Below are 21,279 nucleotides of genomic sequence, written 5' to 3' on the forward strand. Positions count from 1 at the left end.
AATACTTCTTTTTTTTTTTTTAGGAGTACATATATCTTTTTTTTTTTTAATTTTATTTTATTTTTAAACTTTACATAATTGTATTAGTTTTGCCAAATATCAAAATGAATCCACCACAGGTATACATGTGTTCCCCATCCTGAACCCTCCCCCCTCCTCCCTCCCCATACCATCCCTCTGGGTCGTCCCAGTGCTCTAGCCCCAAGCATCCAGTATCATGCATCGAACCTGGACTGGCCATTATGGTTTATCACAGAATATTGAATATAGTTCTCGGTGGTATGCAAAGACCTTGGTGTTTCCATTAAATATATAAAAGTTTACCTCTGCTAACCCCAGCCTCTCATTCCATCCCCCGACTCCTTCTCCCTGGGAAACCACCAGTCTGTTCTCTATATCTGTGATTCTGTTTCTGTGAAACTTACATATTTTAAACATATCCTACAGGGACTTTTTTCCCCACTCAAAATTATTATGCTAATTATTATTTAAAGTAGTTGAAGCAAAAAGCATTAATACTGACGTGGTTACATTTCAGCAGAGTAAATTCTATATCATTTTAAGAAATAAAATCTCAGATTAATTTTTAAGAACATTAATTTCATGATTATCATTTATGTAAATTGCCTTTAATGTTCAAATGCACAAGCATTTTTCTTCTCATAGAATGGCTATGGGATCATATGAACCTATTTAATAAATTAAGAGCAGAAAGCTAGAAGTATAAATAAAATGAGAACATATTCATAAAATGTCCTTTACCAGTTGGCAAGAAACTTCTCAAAGGTTCCTAAATACTCCTTAATCCTTTTAACAAGCTGATACCAGATGCTAAAGCCGATGTGAAAACGGGGACCGCAGGGACCCTGCTAACTCAGATTATTAAAATTGTATTTAAAGTTTCACACCATCTGTTTGTATAACATCTAAAAATGTCAGTTCTTGAAATAAACAACCTGAGGACAGTTGGGATTCTACAAAGGAAAACTAATATGAAATCATCCTTAGAATGAAAAATGTCTTAACTAAAATCTCCGAGCAAGATCTGATATCATTTTATCCATATTCCAGATACAAACTAAGACTGGCTTTCCAGAATACAGATACCAAGACATGTGTGATTCCTCAGTAATCATGTACTGAACATCTGCTGTATACCAGGCACTATTACAGGTTCCTAGAATATAGCAATAAACAGGGGAAATTTCCCATGTATATTTTAGTTTAGATTAGCTAATGATGAATAACATTAAATTCTGGACTTTCAAGTAGAGATAAATAGTATGAGGAAATCAAGTTAGAGTCAGAGAATTGGTAGTGACCTGGAGTAGGAGGGATTCTAGTCACAAGTGACATTGAGCTGAGACTTGCATGATGTGAAGAATCCAGTCATGCTAAGGGCTGAGAGGAAAGTCTTCCAAACAGAGATAACTGAGAACAAGGCTCTGATGCAGGAACGTGGGAGCATGTGAAGAAGGGCAAGGAGGCCAACATGGTTGCAATAGAATGAGTTGGAGGAAGAGTGTTAAAAGATGGGGTTGAGCAAAGGTCAAATAAATAGGGTCTGTAAATATGGTCAGAAATTTAATTCTATTTAAATGTGTCAGATAGTTGTTGGGAGATTTTGACCAGAAAAGTGATATAATATTTGTATTTGTGATTATGTATTTAAAAGATGATTCTAACTCTATGAGTAGAGGTAAGAGAGTACAGTTTGCTGGTTATATTCATCCAGGGAATAGGTGATGGGGCTTTCAGAATCCTGTATTTGGAAGTGTTGCATCAGCAGGACTTGCTATGATGTCGTGTTAGAGAAAAGGGAAAAGCAATGTTTTATCCAATATAGATGAATTTGTTTCTTTAATATTAGTTCTCATTGTCATGGATGTACTTTACCAAATCTGAATCCTAACTATTATGTCCTTTGTAAATAACCAATGCCATTCTGAATATTATTTTTTGAATTATATGATATTTCCAATTATCTTTGGTAGTAGAACAGGGTTCTCAAAGTTAAATTTTTTTGCAGCATATTAAATTGGGGTTACTGTACTATATTTGTAAGCAGAAAAATATCATGAAATCAAACAAAGAACGACAAAGTGTGCCTCTGTAAAATTTTTAAATTCTTTCTTTAATCTTTTTGTCTACTTCCCAGTCTATTTTGACATAATTGTATTAATAGTCTTTAAAAATAACTATATTCTGTTTCAAATGCATTTCAGATAAGTCATAAAGTCTCAATTGTGCCTAAAAATAATACTGAAAAATACAGTGGATGAGTTTGTGCTATTACTAAAATTGAGCATTATGGTCTTTATGGAATGTATTCAACTGTGCTGCAAGAACTTCTGTCTGGATGTGAAATTCTATCCAGATGTGTTCAGGGAGCTCCATGAAGCCATTGCCAGCTGAGTGGTGATAATTTTAGTCTTTCTCAATCATGGGTATAAATTAGAGATTAAACATTTCACATGATTCAACAGGATATCTTCTAGGCTCCTTTAAATGTCACTAAAAGTGTATACTTAATTAACATTTTATGGAGTGGTACAATCTTCTATCACAGTCACAGACTAACTCTCCTATGGGTAAGAAACTTGAGACTAAAATGCAATCTTCTTGATTGGGACTAAAATATTAATAGCTGTATCTTGCATAATTAGTAAGAAATCTTGTTCATGTCTTAAGAAGGAAAACTTAAAAAAACAGCCCCTTCCTGAGTATTACTTGAAGCCCTGAACTTTCAGAATCACCCTTACAGTATCAGTATGTGACAATCCCAGATCTTCAGAGGAAAAGGAAGGAGGTGTGGATATGACTATGGGAAATAAGGATGCTTTTGATTGAAAAGTAGGTTTCTAGCTGAACGTGTTTCTTTTACCCTTTAATTTTCCTCACTGATGACTGTTTCTTCCAGAACACTAAAGAGGAGTAATGCATGTTCTTCTTGGTGTATGTAGACTGTAAGGTTGGTGCAGGGTGTTGCAACCTTTGGACTCATATCTCACCCAACCTTTTGACTAAGAGGAGCAATCACTAGGCGCATTGAAACTGGAACCATTTCACACTCGTGTTCACCCAAAGCACCCCACTGAAAAAACTGTTCTTTTAGTGCCTTTGCTGAGGAGCCGAGCGGACCCCACTGCTGATTGTTGGAGAGTGAAGCAACTGTTGTTTTTATTTCTTATTGAGGTATTCCCAAATGAAAGGGTTTCCCATGATGGGGTTTCCCAAACTCACATAAATCTGCCTGTCCTATTTCAAAAGACAAAAACACATGACTGATGATTCTGTGAAATCAAGCAATGATGCTATGTCAACATGCTAACAGTCTTGGAGGACTCCATGGTGAGGGCACACTCATGCTTGTGAATTCTGGGCCAGAGAGAGAGAGCAGGTTGTTCCCAGCACCGATGAGCTGTGTGTCCAAGAAAGAAGCTGCACCAGCCCTTCCTGGTGGACCCAGCCTCCTGCCCGTCCAACAAAGCTGCCTGGCTGGGCACTTGGGAGAAGCTCCTTGTCCAGACCAGCAGAGAAGAGGTTGTTCAGTGACAAAGTTGGGGAGAGCTTGGCTCTGACGCTTACTGGGGAGAACTAAGGGGGAAAAAGCCCTATTTTATTCTTTTAATACAGTTCCCAGCAGGAAGATCAGGATAGGAGGTTCCCGCCTGCTCCAGATTAAAGGAACCCGCAGTTTCCAGGTGAAGAAGGGGGGTTCCTTGTCCAGCATTCGCCGGGTCGGCAGCTTAAAGAGCAGCAAGTTATCACGGCAGGACTCAGAGTCTGAGGCTGAGGAGCTGCAGCTGTCCCAAAGCAGGGACACTGTCACTGACCTAGGTAACATAGAGGAGTGGGTGTGTGCAGGGACGTGGGGGGTAGGAAGACAGAGCCCAAATCCCCATACAGCTCAAGTCCATTTCCTCACAGGTCCATAGTCGGAGGGCAGAGTCGTAGGTTAGAGTACCCACTGGGTCTGTAAACGATGTTGCCTTCCAGAGCAGGGCTGCTCCAACCTTACTGTGCAGAGTCAGCTGGGAGCTTGTTAAAACGCAGAATCTGATTCAGCATCTCTGAAATAGGAGGCTGAGATTCTGCCCTTTTAACAAGCTTTGTGGTGAAACTGATGCTGCTGGTTCAAGGACCACAGCTTGAGCAGGGAGGATATAAAGTCTACAGTAGGGAAAGAAAATACTTTAGTGACGACGACAGATTTTTTTTTTTTTTGAGATCCAAATGCTTTATGCCTTTATACTTCTGAACAGGACCTTTAAAGCAAAATGTAGACATTCTCTTGATGTTAAGCTGACTTAATGTACTCTGTAAAATAAAGTCTCTCTTTCTCAGTGAAAACAACCAAAATTTTAGAAAGGAAAGATTGTCTACACCTAATGATTAGTGACCTTCAGCAAGTCACTTAACTTCTTGGGAATTTGTTTTTCCCAGTTACCCAATAAGAATAATTCTGTGTGCTCCTTAACCACAGTGAAAAGATGCTCTAAAGATAAATTAGGAATGATTATAAAGTATATCAAACTCCTGAGAATCAGATTTATATACAATCAGGATATTAGAGTTGTAGACTGTCACCATAGGACCCAAAGAGACTGTGAATCCCAAAATATGTTAGTCCTATGGGCTCTGATCATCATCTTAAGAGACAAGAAAAAGATTAAATGTGCATGCCAGTAGAACTCACCAGCTGTCTAGAATTTGTTAGGTAAAAATTGAAGTACATATTCTTTGCCATTCAGTCCCTGTGTGAAAACCAAAATGGAAAGCTCTTCTTTATAAGTAAGTTATTTCAGAAGTTAGTTAGAAGTTACCCAGGGAATGTGGATAAATTATCAATTTAGCCTGCTGAAATAGGAGCTGAGTATGTTTAATCAAAGAGAATTTAAAATAGAAAATGTTTCTACACCTACCCACCCTTCCCTTTGAAAATAGCTAATTTATGCATTAATTGAGATTCAGCCTATTTTTCAACAACATAATAGAAAAAAAGCCTCATGCCATCTTTAGTTTCAGATCTGAGCTGTAACAGTATCATCAGTTAGTTTGGGGAAAAACATTATTTGAATTAATTATTTAAATTGATCCCTTTAGCCTAACCAGTTAAGTCAAACTGTCCAAGCTAGAGGCATAGTTTTGTCATAGAAAATATCCAGAAAAGCTGGTAGATTGGAGCGCAAAGCTTTGTTGTCTAGTATACTAAGTATACTATCTAGTATATCTAGTATACTAAGAACTTCTGCGACATGTCTCCTTCAGAGAGGAATTTGGACAAAGAGTTATCCACAACTGGGCACATTTACTTCCAAATTCCCTTGGTTTTTTTGAGGCACCACCCATCTTTGAAGTAGCTCTGATAGCAAAGCCAGCTGGTGTGAAGAGCAGTTACACTAGCTGTGGTCACAGTCCCAGTGGAGGTGACACACCCTTTGTGCCCACTGCAGGTTGGCTGGTGTCCCTACTTACCTACACCTGCGAGGTCTGGGCAGTCTGGAATGGGTTTGGGCACACTCAACCAATAACTTGCTCATCTCAGCAATTCAAGGACTTGGCTCTGTGTTTTTTTGTTTTTTTTTTCCCTCTGCTCCCATGTCTCAAAATGGAAGCCACTGTAACAGAGATCATAAATGTCTTTGTAATTGCTGGTTCAGCTGGTGGTAAAGGGAACATCTCCTATTAATATTCCTCCACTAAAGTCAATGCTATGCCCTGTAACCCATTGGCCATGGTAGTGTGCCCTAGGATTCAAAAGCATGGACCATGATACCGTAGCAATGTGCTCTCCAGGGAGACAGAACAGTACAACCTTTCTTGGTGTTTTTCTTTTGAAGAAGGGAGTCCTTGGAGTGCAAGTGAGCCCAGCATTGAGCCCGAGGGCATGAGTACAGCCGGCGTGGAGGAAAATTACCACAGGAACATGTCATGGCTTCATGTAAGTAGGCGTCTCAGAAAGAGCCCTGAGATCAATTTCTTTTGGCACTGGGGGCAGATCTGTGAAGAGAGGACAAAAGACTATACTAAAAATATCCATCCATTTCAGCCTCTTAGAAATCTATATGTTCACATTTCAGCTGAACCTCTGGATCCTCACTAAGATGGGTCTTCTGCTGGACTGTATTCATTTGAACCTTATCTAAGACCAAGGGTCCTTTGTTATGGTTGGCTTGTGAGTCAGTCAGGGAGAACCCTGAGGGACCAGGCCAGGTTGGTGGTCGAGAGAACTCGGGTAACACAGTCAAGGCCTCATGATCAGTTTTACACAAGTTTTCACAAGTGCTGAGAGCAAGATCATGGTGTCAGTCTTGAGTCTGCATTCTACCAAACTGTAAACCAGGACATGGAGATTCTATGATTAAGGTCACACCTCAAAGGGCTCTCCTGAGGGCACAGGCAAGAGGGAGTCCCAAACACAGGTTGTACTTCAAGGGCATGAAGAAAGGAAGAGAAAGCTCAGGAAGTAATATGTAAGATCCACAGTTGGCAGGGTACTGGCAGCACTGTTATTGATGTTAGTTATGGAATGTCTCCATCTCCTCTTTCATTTGACTTCTAGTAGGGTCAGATAAGGGCTGCCTGGTATGTCACACTGCCTGGTATGTACAGGGATAGCCCTTGAAACTGGCTGATTCCCAGAACCAGCTGATTTTGAGAATCTCTGAGATAACTATTTTTAAAGTCAACTTTGTAGTTAAGTCACACCTACATATTAAAAAGCATACAAAACCTATGTGCACGGCTCAATAAATTCTCATAAAGTAGACACATCTGTGTAACCACCACCAAGTCACGAAGAACATTAGCAGTACCTTAGAAGCCCTACCCAGGCCCTCTGCCAAATGCTACCCTCCCTTCCTGGTAACTACTATCCTAACATGGAAGATTAGTGTTGTTTGTTTTTGAAATGCATGTCATATGCTAGGTACTCTGTTGTGTCTGGTTTCTTTCGCTCACTTAAGTGTAAATCCTCTAGCTCTGTTCTTCTTCAGGATGACATGGTCTATTCTTGGCTATATTCATTTCTATTAAAATAACCTTGTTAGTTTCCATAAAAAAAGCTTCTACAGCAGCCTTATATTGAATATAAAGATAGTTAAAATTGAGGAATTGAAATTCTTTATTAAGTTTCTAATGTATAAAGTGGTCTACCCTCCCTTAACTTATGCTCCATTATTTATTTAAGATCTCTTCAATTTTATTTTCACGTTTTTTAATTGTTTGTTTATTTTTTGACTGCGCTGGATTGGGTCTTCATGGCTTTGCTCGGACTTTCTCTAGTTGTGGCTACTGGGGACTACTTGCTGACTTCTCATTGTGGTAGCTTCTCTTGTTGCAGAGCACAAGGTCCAGGCGCACGGGCCTCAGTAGTTTTGGCGCAGGCTCTAGAGTACAGGCTCAGTAGTTGTGCACATGGACTGAGTTGCTCCCTGGCATGTGAATCTTCCTGGACAAGAGATTAAACCTGTGTCCCCTTCATTGGCAGGTGTGTTCTGATCTGCTGGCATTACCAGGGAAGTCCTGAATTGCTTCAGTTTTATTCAATAATGCATTTTAGTTTTCTGTACCATGTTAGCCCTCTAGAAGTGTTTGTGTTTAAGACCAGAGATATTTTTTCAAAATAACTGGTGAACCTTCTAGACCTAAAAATTTCTTTGTAGGAAAGTCTTTAATTATATATTTAATTCATGTCATATGATTAAAATCATTCAGATTTCTGTTTCTTCTGGGATCTGTTTAAGCAGATTGATTTTTTTTCCCTAGAAATTTGTTGATTTTATCCAAATATTCACATTTATTAGCAAATAGATGTTTATATAGTCCCTTAAGATCATCTTAGATTCTGTGGGATTTACAGTGATGTGCCTTTACTGTTTCTGATATTGATAGGTTATATCTTTGCTTTCTCTTTTCTTGATCAGTCTTGCTAGAAGTTTGTCAGTTTTGTTAGTCAAAGAACCAGGTTTTGTCCAGGTTCAAGAATAACAAGGGAAACCTTACAGTTCTTATTTGTGCCCTGCCTCATATCAGTATAAACAGAAATGTTGGGCATCTTCAATGAATCTTGAGAGAGATCTGGATATTCTGCTCACACAAAACCTGTATTTTTTAAACTTTGAAGAGTGTGAGATATTGTTAGATGACTTTGACAGGAGTGCATTTTTACTGTTTACCTTTGTCTCATGGTAAGCAGACCTCTTCTTCCAAGGAAATGCATGGCATCCTTGCCTAGTAGGTCTGATTGGTCTTATTCATGTAGACTTATTTTATGTTCTGCATCCAATATGGCACCTCACAGGTTAGGTGTTGGGGTTGGAACTAGTTTCATGAAGGACAGAATCATTCAAAAGATTACTGTATGCAGATTTGACTAAACTTGCATCTTTAGGAATGCTATTCCCTTTTTAGGAAAGCAACTTAAGAAGTTTTAAACCCTAGGGCCTTCATTCCTTTTCTTAAAATAACCCTATCCTTTAAATCAACTGAGTTCTTTTCTGGAATCCTATTTGGGAAGTCTAGGAGATATGAGAATTTGAGCCAGATCAAGCCACAAGTGAGGAGCTAGAATAACCCAAAGCTGAAAGCAAATTGTTTGTAGACAGAGGAAACGAAGTTCTACAGTGGATTCAAGCCCAGTTGAAGGTTAGAGGCCAGGGTGGAAGATACAGAAATATTTTCAAGTTCCATGTAGGTGGGCTGGAGTTAAAGACATCCCACAGCTGTCAAAGGCCAGCCAAATCCTTTGGGATGGAACTTCTCATCATTTTCTGCTCTTCTACGGGCTCCTTCTACAACATCAGAGCTGAAAAAAATAATATATTTTAAGTTTGGAATCATTTGAAAATATCTGGGAATCATACACTTCCAAGTTTTTGAAGATCACTGAACTTTTTATTGTTTCAAAAAGAGCTTTCTGTCAAGTGTGAATCCAGGGAGCAAAAGAAGTCAAGTACATAAAGGCTTGTAAGTCTTTGTTCTCTTGTGGGAATTACTGTTCTCTCATGGAATTACTGTGATTTTAAGACCCATTAAGGAGAGTTGACGTTCTGACTTTTCATGTTCTACCCCACATCGTGGCTCACGATTGGCCTGTGCCCTGGCTGAGCCTCAGTGATGTCTGTGTTCCAGGTCATGATCTTGCTGTGCAACCAGCAGAGCTTCATCTGCACCCACATCGACTACTGTCACCCTCACTGCTACCTGCACCACAGCCGCTCCTGTGCCCGGCTGGTCAGGGCCATTAAGCTGCTCTACGGAGACACTGTGGACTCCCTCCGTGAGAGCAACAGCATCAGCAACGTGGCTCTCCGGGGCAAGAAGCAGAAAGAGGTGAGTGAATGATCACACGGTATATACCAGTGAGAGGGAAAAAATGTCCTAACAATCTTTTCTCTGTAAATGCAAATTTCAGCCCACTGCAGTGGTATAAACCTGGCTACAGGTCTGTGTGGTTTCGAGCAAAGATAGACAACGCGTAGCCTCCCTGGGAGCTCAGCTGGTAAAGAATCTGCCTGCAATGCAGGAGACCCGGTTCAGTCCCTGGATTGGGAAGATCTCCTGGAGTAGGGAATAGCAACCCACTCCAGTATTCCTGCCTGGAGAATTCCATGGACAGAGGAGCTTGGTGGGCTACAGTTCATGGTGTCGCAGAGTTGCACGCGACTGAGCAACTAAAACTTTCACTTTAGAAGCTGCTGCTGCTAAGTCACTTCAGTCGTGTCCGACTCTGTGTGACCCCATAGACAGCAGCCCACCAGACTCCTCTGTCCCTGGGATTCTCCGGGCAAGAATACTGGAGTGTGTTGCCATTTCTTTGGTGCAGAAAAGACAAGTGCTTTGCCATCATGTCCATGAGCAAATATAGACTCTTTTTGTGGGTTTTGTCTTATTTTGACAAATAAATATAAACTCAAAGGGGCGTTTTTGATGAGTTGTTGTGGTAGGCAGAATAATGTCCCCCTAAAGATATCTGAATTCTAATCCTTGGAACCATGAATATGTTACCTCACCTGGCAAAAGGGATCTTGCCTGGGTGAATAAATCAAGAATCATATAATAGGAGATTATTCTGGATTATCCAAGTGGGCCTAACATAGTCAGAGATGGAGTTGCGACAATAGAAGCAGAAGTCAGGCAGGGTAGTGAGCCTAGGCAGCCTCTAGGAGCTGGAGAGGACAAGGAAGTGAATGATTTCCCCAGAAGGAACACAGTCCTGCCGGTCCATTTTCAACTTCTGACCTAGAAAACTGTTAAAATCATTTTTTATTTTTTGCCAAAATAATATTTGTGCTATTTTTTTGCCAAAAAGATTGTGGTCCTTTTTTTTTTTTTTTTGCAGTAACAGGAAACTGATACAGTTTTATCTTAAGAAATAAGTAATAAATAGCCCAACTTTTCACTGACAAATAATAGAGTCAAATCAGACTAAAGGAAACATCTTCGAGAAGTGATTACATTTTCTCAGTATTCAGCTGTACTTTCCTGACAATTGGACAGCTGAGCTGGCTGAAGATGAAGACAGTTACCAGGGTTGCCGTGCTCCTGCCAGGGAAGCCCTGAGTTACCCACCTGCCCCCGAGAAGGCATGATGGCCACTGTGTGCTGCTGGCCGCGTCTGCAGCTGCTTCTCCCAAGTGGTTTTGCCAAAAGATTTTTATATAATACCTATTCATCTCAGTGAGTGTTCATTGGGCACCTGCTGTTGGCATAATATGAGGCCAGATATCCTTGGAGAAACAAAAAATAAGTAAGTGGAGCAGAGGATCTTTCTACTAAAGAGTTTGTGAGCCAAGTTTGGTAAGGTGGAAGGGTGGCAATAAAATGCAAATCAAACTAGAGAATATACGCAATAACAAAACTGCACAGTTGAGTTGTATAGCAATTTGTAATGCTTTAGCATTCGAAAAAGGGATTTATTTAATTCAGTTCAGTTCAATCACTCAGTCCTGTCTGACTCTTTGTGACCCCATGAACCACAGCACACCAGACCTCCCTGTCCATCACCAACTCCCGGAGTTTACCCAAACTCATGTCCACTGAGTCGGTGATGCCATCCAACCATCTCATCCTCTGTTGTCCCCTTCCCCTCCTGTCCTCAATCTTTCCCAACATCAGGGTCTTTTCAAATGAGTCAGTTTTTCATATCATGTGGCCAAAGTATTGGAGTTTCAGCTTCAACATCAGTCCTTCCAATGAACACCCAAGACTGATCTCCTTTAGGATGGACTGGTTGGATCTACTTGCAGTCCAAGGGACTCTCAAGAGTATTCTCCAACACCACAGTTCAAAAGCATCAATTTTTCTGTGTTTAGCTTTCTTTATAGTCCAACTCTTTTTAAAGTATGCAAGTACAAGGAAGTGATTTTGGCTAATACAAGAGCTCCTAAAGAAAAAATTGTATATCTTGTACATCTCATAAATGTGATAATTTCCCTTCTGGGATATGACCTTTTAGTGTTTTTTCTGAAACATGTGTATGACAAACTATACATCATTGACAATGTACTTTTAAATTCTTACAAATCTTGTTCAGTAGATACTCTTCACTCCATTTTACAGATGAAAACATTGAAGTTAAAAAAGATGGGATTGTCCACAATCCCATTGTCCACAATATCTAGAACATATTCAGCTAGCCTTTAGTTTAGGAACATGGATTATCAAAGTCAGGGCTTTTTCAATTAAACTCTCTTACATCTCATGATATTCGGAAAACACAGATTCTAAGGAAAGATCAGGCGGGAAAATTACATAAACTGCTAAATGATGACATAAAAAGAAAAATATATATGTGCATATATTCTTATACATGTATACATATATATGGACATGTCATTTATGTTTGAAATGTATATGTATACATACCTATCTATAAACATATATATACATATTTGTGCATGTATGTATCTCAAACATAAATGATACTACATCCAAAGAAAACTTATTTAGATAAGCTATCCTTCCTATAAAAACTCCCTTACCTGTGTAAGAAAACCTATAAAATATGTTGAAAATTATAAAAATACACCAAACTAAATTAATGTTCATTGTTCATCATGTACACGCTGAGATTTCTTCCATACCTTTGCTCCAGTCATATCTTCACCTGTAATCTATATGTGGCTGAACCCAAACATCCTTCAAGATCCAATTCAAGTGCCACCTCCTCTTTGAAACCTTTTCTGATCTCCCTAGTGTTCACCACAGGACATTGCAGGTGGATGATTAATTTCATTTTTTTGTTCCCTTCTTCCTCTAAACTATAATGGTGTTTTATTCTGCTTTTCATATTATTCATTCAATTATTCATTCATTAATTCATCCATCAATCCATGTGTTTATTCAACAAATTTTAAAGACTTTATGGACCATACTGAGTCCATACTGTGGGCTAGATATAATAATGGCCACAGAGATATGGCACTGTCCTTGTATGATGCACACAGTCTAGCTGAGAGACAGAAATTAATCAACTAAGCATCCCTAAGTTGGTGTAAAATTGCAGCAGGATAAGCACAATAAAGGAGAAAACTCTGTACTGAGAGATCTTATGAATGAGACTTTGAACTTATCGGGGGAGATAAGGCAGTATCTCCAATAAAGTGACAGATGAGTTTTGGCTGAAGGATGCCCAGATGTTAACTGAATACAGAACTCTCCAACCAGAGAGAAGAGGGAGCACCAAGGCTGAGGACGAGGTTCAACCTGGCCTGCTCTCTGCTTGCTTGTGCAGCCTCATTATGTACTGCGGTCGTCTGTGCTCTTGTCCTCTGAGGCTGTGGGAAGGATTTTAGTCTTCATCCTGTGATATAGCACTGAGAGCTTTTAAGATCCCTCTGCCTACAAAATGGGGCTACTCACACCCCTATTTATCTTCTGCCACTTAATTATAAAACTTCTCGAGAACTGAGGCAGTCTTACACATTTTGTATTCTGTGTAATACCTAACAGAGAACCTCACTATAGCAAAGGGACAATAATATTGAATGAGCGAGTGGGCTTTAGGGTTCTAGCATGTTTCATTGAATGCCCTCCACTTCTGGGCCATGAAGGACAAAGCAGCCCGAAGCAGCAGAAAATGTTACCAACCTTACAGATTGCTCACATTTCTGAAGAGTGAGTGTAAGTGAACGTCGCTCAGTCATGTCCGACTCTGCAACCCCACAGACTGTAGCCTGCCAGGCTCCTCTGTCCATGGAATTCTCTAGGCCAGAATACTAGAGTGGGTAGCCGTTCCCTTCTCCAGGGGATCTTTCCAACCCAGGGATAGAACCCACATTGCAGGCAGATTCTTTACCGTCTGAGCCACGAGGGAAATCCCACATTTCTGAAAGGGAAAGGGAAAGGAAACAAGGGTAAATGTTCCCTAACCTTAACACATTTAAATTAGTCATGCCAATGGAGAGCTAAAAAGATGTATTGAGTCTTCAGTGATAAACATTATATTTCCAAAATGCCAGCCTCCTGTTCAAGCTTTTTCTTTTCATTTTCTCATGATGTTTCCATTTGCCTGTTCTGAATTTGTCACATAAATGAACAATGTGCACATTTCCAGAGCCCAGATGAAAACAGAATAGGCCATAAATCAAGACTAAAAGCAGTGGTTCTGATTAAAATCAAGACTAAGAGCAATTGGTATTTCATTCCTGTTTCCTTTTTAATCGGTTTTTATGGCAGAATATATTTATGGCAGCTACTACATTTTGTAACCCTTCTAACTCTGATCAATATGCTAATCTTCATTTCAGTGCTCAAAGCCTCACTATGTTCCATTAGCCTGGTTAGTGCACTTCTAACCTTGTTATATATCACTTTCACCTAAAGGTAAATTCACCAAAGAATTTTTTTATTTTTCCTATATATCCGTACCTTGTCTAATGCTATGTTCTAAATAGAGTACATGTTCAATTAGTACTTGCTATGTCTGACTCTTTGTGACCCCGTGGACTGTAGCCCACCAGGTTCCTCCGTCCATGGGATTCTCCAGGCAAGAATACTGGAGTGGGTTGCCATTTCCTTCTCCAGGGGATCTTCCCAACCCAGGGATCGAACCCATGTTTCCTGAATTGCAGGCAGATGCTTTAACCTCTGAGCCACCTAAAGAGGTAATTGGAGTGGATAAAACATTTTTTTCTCCTTTCAGTTTAAAAGGAGAGGTAAATAAAAGGTTGGAGAAGGAAATGGTAACCCACTCCAGTATTTGCCTGGAGAATCCCATGGACAGAGGAGCCTGTTGGGCTACGGTCCATAGGGTCAGACAGAGTTGGACACAACTGAAGTGACTTATCATGCATCATGCAAATAAAAGGTTGTTTGTTTGTTGTTTTTTACTCGCTAAGTCATGTCCTACTCTTTCTGACTCCACGGACTGTGCCTGCCAGGCTCCTCAGTCCATGGGATTTTCCAGGCAAGAATACTGGAGTGAGTTACCATTTCCTACTCCAAGGGATCTTCCTGACCCAGGAATCAAACCTGCATCTCCTGCATTTCAGGCAAATTCTTTAACAATGAGCCACCTGGGAAGCCCCTACTAATAACAAACAGATGCCTTCAAAACTAGTCTCCTACAACAAGTTACCAAATCAAAAAGCAACTGATGATAACTTTGTTAGTCTGAATCAGAGTCACACCGGTATAGGACTTCAGGAACCTCATGTAATATACTGAAATGCCCCTCACATGTGTACCCATCTTTAATATCTATCTTTTAGGCCCAAACAGGACACTTAAGGAGAGTTATTAGTCCATCACCCTAGTGTAAAAGCCTTTCCAATTCCCTTCCCTTTCCACTATAACAAACACCCTAATTATCTTGAAGCTGGCAGAACACACCATGCTTAAGCATGCATGCTGGGATACTACATATCTGATACCTGAGAAGCTTGACTTATACCCTCTGTCCCCAGCAGACAGGATTAAACAGAAGTCTACATGTCCCAGAGTGTGAGAGACATAAATGTTTGTCCTTTTTCTTCTGAGTATTTTTCTTTATCTGCCTGGTTAAAATTCCCATAAATTAATCAAAAGTATTATTCAGAAGTAACCCTGAAAGGACAAAATGTCCAGCCAAAGGAGAAAGCAATAAAATATTCTAAAAATTAAAAAACCATATTTTAAAAGAACTGTAATGACCTGGGGAAATCATCATCATACTATCATAATGAAATGAAATGTTTAAAACTGTGTGCCACTCATTCTGGATGGGAGGGGAGTTTGAAAGAGAATGGACATGTGTATGTATGGCTGAGTCCCTTCACAGTGTACTTGAAACTCTCACAACATTGTTCATCGACTATACCCCGATACAAAATAAAAAGTTAAAAACAAAACTTTGTGCCACATACATAGCATCATCACAGCTTTGCTGTGTAGGGGGACAAAAGTCTGAAAGAAATCAAACAATGACCATCCCTGAGTTGGGTATTATGGAGATTTTGGTTTCTTTCTTCATAGTTTTTCTGTATTTTCCAGGTATTCTGCAATTTGCATGTGTTTTTTATAAATAGAATAAAAGCAGAAAGTTGCTGCTTTTTGAATACCTTGACTTTAAAAAAAGTAAATCAGATATACTGCTACATTTATATGGAAAATGATTGCCATATATGATTTTAGAATAGCTTTAAAATTATATAAAACAGGCACAATATTTATATTACATATTGCTTTTACTTTCACAAGGGGAAAAAAAGCAATGCAGAATTTCTCTCCCCAAATGATATGTGTTCCCAAGTATATGCCTCCACTTTTTTTTAATCTTTAGAAAACACAACGAGAGCTCTGGTTCATTTGTTTCCAAGTAGATTCCTTTAAAAGTTCATTCCATACCAATCACATAATAGATGCATTGTCTTGGGTCTTTTTGTCAGTTTTGAAAGACTTTCTTGAAACATGCATGTAGTTTCAGCTTTGCTTTTTCTTTCAAAATATTTCCATCTGTAACACTGTGAAGCTCTGTTCAAAAATTCTTAAGGAGTTCATTTTTTTTCCCTTGGCATCGAGGGAGAGAGTGTTTCATTGACATGGCACTGGAAAAACAAATGAGCCCTTATACTGTGCAAAGGGATGGATTCCCTTTTTGCACAGCCTGGAGTGCAAAAATAGAGGACTCAGGATAAATAAACAAGGACCTGCCAACATCAGAGTGACCATCCTTCCAGCTGCACTGTCCACTCCATTCTTTGTCATGTACAGAGTCAGGGGAAGAAATTGTCTCCTCTGTGTGAGTGCTAGTGAGTCAGGGCTATTTTAAGCTGGTTGAGGGGATGGTTTGAAAGAAGAGCTGCTGTCTCATATAGACAACTATGATTAAAAAAAAAAACACTTTACCTGGATGATAGATGATTATGAACTCATATTTCCTTGATGGGTCTTTTACCTTTCACTTTCTAACACTTCCCTGTGAAATATTTTCTCTTCCAATTGATTGACTTGTAGCATCCAACCCTTTAGAGGGACTATTAGAGAGAGTGGATTTTAACTCACAATATTTTAGAAGATTTGTGCTTTTAACAGCTTGGTGGAAATATAATTAGCCCTGAAATGGAAGTCGGGAGAGCCTGTCCTTTCCTTATTCTGCTAATAACCAGCTTCGCAGTTTGGTCAAGCTACTCTATGGGCTTCCCAGGTGGCACTAGTGGCAAAGAACCCACCTGCCAGTGCAGACTAGATGTAAGACACACTGGTTTGATCCCTGGATCGGGAAGATCCTGGAGAAGGATATGGTAATCCACTCTAATATTCTTGCCTGGAAAGTCCCATGGATAGAAGAGCCTGGCAGGCTACAGTTCATAGGGTCGCACAGAGTTGGACACTACTGAAGCGATTTAGCACAGCAAGCTACTCCACCTCTCTGGATCCTGGTCTCCTCAGTGGTAAAAGAGGAGTGTGTTGCTAAACATCTCTAAGTGGCCTTTTCATAACTAACTTAACTGCTTTTATCGCTTTCAGAAAGTGCTGACCCATTAAAAGGCCTTACATCATCTGGTGCGTTAGAAGTGGTTATCTGGAGAACTGGGGGAAAACAGCATTGCTGGATTTTAAGAGTGCACAACACGCTTTGTCATCTGTCTCATGTTCTTTCCAGTGCTCAGATAAATCATGCCTGAGAACACCTTCTCTGAAGAAGAGAGTTTCAGATGCCAACCTGGAGGGGAAGAAGGACTCTGGGATGCTGAAATATATTAGACTACAGGTATTAATACATGGTTTGAAAACATTCATGAAGCAGGAATAGGGAGGGAACTTCAGATATCCTTATTACTAATGTTTGGAAAAGTCCCTGATGCTGGGAAAGATTGAAGGGAGGAGGAGAAGGGTGCAAAAGAAGACGAGATGGTTGGATGACATCATTGACTCCATGGACATGAGTTTGAGCAATCTCCAGGAGATAGTGAAGGACAGGGAAGCCTGGCGTGCTGCAGTCCATGGGGTTGCAAAGAGCTGGACATGACTGAGCAACTGAACAACAACAACAAAAATTTGGGATATACAATGCCAATTGGCACAGTGTTGGCATAACAGCCCCCTCTAATTTGGTGAGAAAGAGTGCTACCAAGTATACAAGAAAAAAAATATCCCTTCTTGCTAGACAGCCAACTTCCCTAAAGACAAGGAAGCTTGGTTAGAACCATGCCTCTTTCCACTCTAGTGGAGCCAGCTTCCTACCAGTCTGTGGTAGTGATGCTCACAGGTCTTGGAATGAGACAATCTGGGTTCAGATCCTATACCTGCTGCTCTGGCTCTGGGACCTTGGGCAAGTTAATTTCCCTTAGTTTTAGTTGCTTGATCTCTAAAATGGGGATTTTAACACTGGATCCCGGAGAAGGCAGTGGGACCCCACTCCAGTACTCTTGCCTGGAAAAATCCCATGGATGGAGGAGCCTGGAAGGCTGCAGTCCATGGGGTCGCTGAGGGTCGGACACAACTGAGCGACTTCACTTTCACTTTTCACTTTCATGCATTGGAGGAGGAAATGGCAACCCACTCCAGTGTTCTTGCCTGGAGAATCCCAGGGATGGGGGAACCTGGTGGGCTGCCGTCTATGGGGTCGCACAGAGTCAGACACGACTGAAGCGACTTAGCAGCAGCAGCAGCAGCAACACTGGACCCATCTCAAAGGATCACTGCATGAATTAAAAGAGACAGTACACTTACCTACTTATCCAGGGCTTCACAAAGTTATGTTGTTATTACAACCTGAACTCTAAATCATAATACATTTTCCAGGGGAAGAGAGAAAAAAATTTCATGTTTTTCTAGAAAGTGTTTTAAATGATGGCTAAAGACAGGCTTGCCCCAAACTGACATTTTTTACCTCAGTTATTTATAATAATGAATTAAATAGTATTTTGTGGGCTAACCTGGACTAATAACCACACTGTATAATATTTTGAAGGAGAAATACCATCCAAGTTCACTGGCTTAGAAAACTAACTTTCTGAATGGAACTCCTTTATAAATTAGAGGCTGCTCACAGCTTTCAGTGGAAATCATTCCTGATAGGAAGGAAAATAAGATGCTGTGAAGGTCCACTGGACTTTTAACACAAAGATTTACTGACTAAAATCCTTTTTTCTCAGAGAGTTGTACTTATTCTACAGTTTAGTCCCTCCTGCTGCTGCTGCTAAGTCGCTTCAGTCGTGTCCGACTCTGCGCGACCCCACAGACGGCAGCCCACTAGGCTCCTCTGTCCCTGGGATTCTCCAGGCAAGAATATTGGAGTGGGTTACCATTTCCTTCTCCAATGCATGAAAGTGAAAAGTGAAAGTGAAGTCGCTTAGTCGTGCCCGACTCTTAGTGACCCCATGGACTACAGCCTACCAGGCTTCTCCATCCATGGGATTTTCCAGGCAAGAGTACTGGAGTGGGGTGCCATTGCCTTCTCCGAGTTTACTCCCTAGGTGGTTACAAATTACTTTTGTGGTAAAAGTGTTTTAAAATAATATAATTTGGGACAATTATACATCAACTAATAGGGTATAAAGCTTACTTACTATACATCATGCCAGATATGTTCCCACTTTAAAAAGTATTTTAAGGTCATTTAAGGAAAATGGAGAGAGAAGCGACACTTAACTTTCCAGAGGACAACAACCAGTGTCTTCGATGGTTTTAAGACATCATTTCCATCTTTTTGCAGGTGATGAGCCTGTCGCCTGCTCCCTTATCTCTACTGATCAAGGCCGCACCAATTCTGACAGAGGAGATGTATGGAGACATCCAGCCAGCTGCCTGGGAGCTCCTGCTCAGCATGGATGAGCATATGGCGGGGGCGGCAGGTAAAGATAGGCCCCCCAGGACCCTGGTCCTGCTGCCATTCATCCCAGTGTCTCAACAACAGCAAGGCACATTCATTCCATCTTCACGCTGAGGTCACATTGGTAGCAGTGGCTGGATCTCTAAACAGAGCCGTGCACTAAAGGGAAACAGGCCTAGGCTCTCTGTATACACTGTTCATGTTCCTGTGTAGTCTGCACAAAGGCAGCATGTCTGTCCCAGGATGTTAAAAATTACAATGATCTCCCCCAGAACCTACATCTTCACTGTATTTCACAAAAGGTTCTTTTGTGTGTGTTGTGATTTCCCAGACTGACCATGAACTACCATCGTTAATTTTATTAACTCTTAGGTAAGTCATGTTCTGTGTTCAAATTACAGTATTGAAACAAATGTCTAAAATTTACGTGATGTGTCCAAAGCCATGTAGCTAGTAAATGGTAGAGGCAAAAATCTGGATTCTTCATCATTTTCCACTTTTTGTGCATATTCCTTTAATTTTGTATGGTTACTTTAATTGAAAAATACATAGTAAAAATTCAAATAATGTAAAAGTGTATGAAATTTAAAACCGTCACCCTCTATTCCATGACTCCCAGTCCTCTTTCTCAGAGGTGGCAATTTTTAAATTTCCCAGGAAACCTTCTATAAACTATGCATATATAGTACTTTTGATGTCACAAAGCATTTTTTCATATATTATTATATTTTATTCTAACAAGACATTTGGAGGCAGCTACATCATCATCATCATCATCATTATTGATGTTTTACCAATAGAGAAACACAGACTTAGAAGTTAAGGGACTTGGCCAAGATCAGTTTCAGAGATGTGACAGCCCCAGTTATCGTAAGAGTTGGCTGAGCATATCTTGAGGATGTGGGGGAAAGTACAAGGGAAATTTTAAATAATATTTTTACAATTGACACTGGCTTCTCTGTCTATGCTATAGAATGTACTCTTTTTTTTCTCATTATTCATTGACTTTGTAACTTACCATGGAATGACCTTTCTCTTCCTAGTATTTGGCTTTCCCCAAATTAAAAAACAACAGTGATATTATGTTTCATAAATTCTCTGTTGGTTTCTCAATCTATTCTACCTCTTGGAAGGGTAGACATTTCTAATAGAGTCTACCTTTTGAATTTTATTGTTAATATAACATGTAACTTTAATGGACATTTTGTGTACCATCCTAGGGTTACTCTGAGATGACTCTAGACATTTCCTGAAAAGGATATTTCAGCATGTAATTTCCTTTTTTCATTAGCTTCCTCTGACATTCACTTTTCACTGTGAGCCAAGGGAAAGGTTGCTTAAAATGAGATTTCTACTGCAATGTCATGCTATCACTGCCCTCACATCAGATATTAGAAGATTGTGGGTGGTACAAAGGATGGTGCCTGGTTTCCAGTGGATGAAACGGGGTTTTCTTTGGCTAGTGCTGGTGGCCTGGCTGTATAGCTCAGTAGTCGTTTTCAAGAGACAGAAGCAGTTTCCTCCTTCCCCTCATCCCCAGGAATCATACAGCTTAAAAGATGTGTAGCTGATGGATTGTTGACTGTCTTTAGCGGCCATGTTCCTGTTGTGTGCGGTGAAAGTCCCCGAAGCTGTGTCCGATATGCTGACGTCAGAGTTTCACCATCCAGAGACCGTGCAGAGACTGAATGCCGTCCTTAAGTTCCACACACTCTGGAGGTTTCGCTATCAGGTCTGGCCCCGGATGGAAGAGGGAGCACAGCAGATTTTTAAGGTGAGGGATACTTCTGGGATAATCCCATGGACAGAGGAGCCTGCGGGCTACAGTCCATAGAATTGCAAAGAGTCCGACATGAGTGAGCATGCGTGTGCGGGCGCGCGCACATACACACACACTTCTCACATGGGAATTAGCAAACCCAACCCAAGGTTCATTTCAATCCTGCAACTTCAAATCCACAGTGTATGGCCCAAGAGATGCTTCTTTTTTCCCCTTCTCTGGTTTTATAAGTAAACCT

At 40.3% G+C, this 21,279-nt stretch overlaps 1 protein-coding gene across 1 annotated transcript in view; it reads left to right on the forward strand.

Annotated features, from left to right (window-relative positions):
* UNC80 (unc-80 homolog (C. elegans)) overlaps positions 1 to 21,279 on the forward strand; it is a 230,278-nt gene that overhangs the window by 129,236 nt on the left and 79,763 nt on the right. Inside the window, 5 exon segments of the mRNA XM_010861283.1 lie at positions 5,844 to 5,944; positions 9,136 to 9,336; positions 17,090 to 17,197; positions 19,145 to 19,283; positions 20,854 to 21,035. Coding sequence (XP_010859585.1) covers positions 5,844 to 5,944; positions 9,136 to 9,336; positions 17,090 to 17,197; positions 19,145 to 19,283; positions 20,854 to 21,035 — 731 coding nt within the window.

The sequence above is a fragment of the Bison bison genome, unplaced genomic scaffold (assembly GCF_000754665.1).
Source record: "Bison bison bison isolate TAMUID 2011002044 unplaced genomic scaffold, Bison_UMD1.0 scf7180017864471, whole genome shotgun sequence".
In the NCBI taxonomy this organism is placed as follows: Eukaryota; Metazoa; Chordata; class Mammalia; order Artiodactyla; family Bovidae; genus Bison; species Bison bison.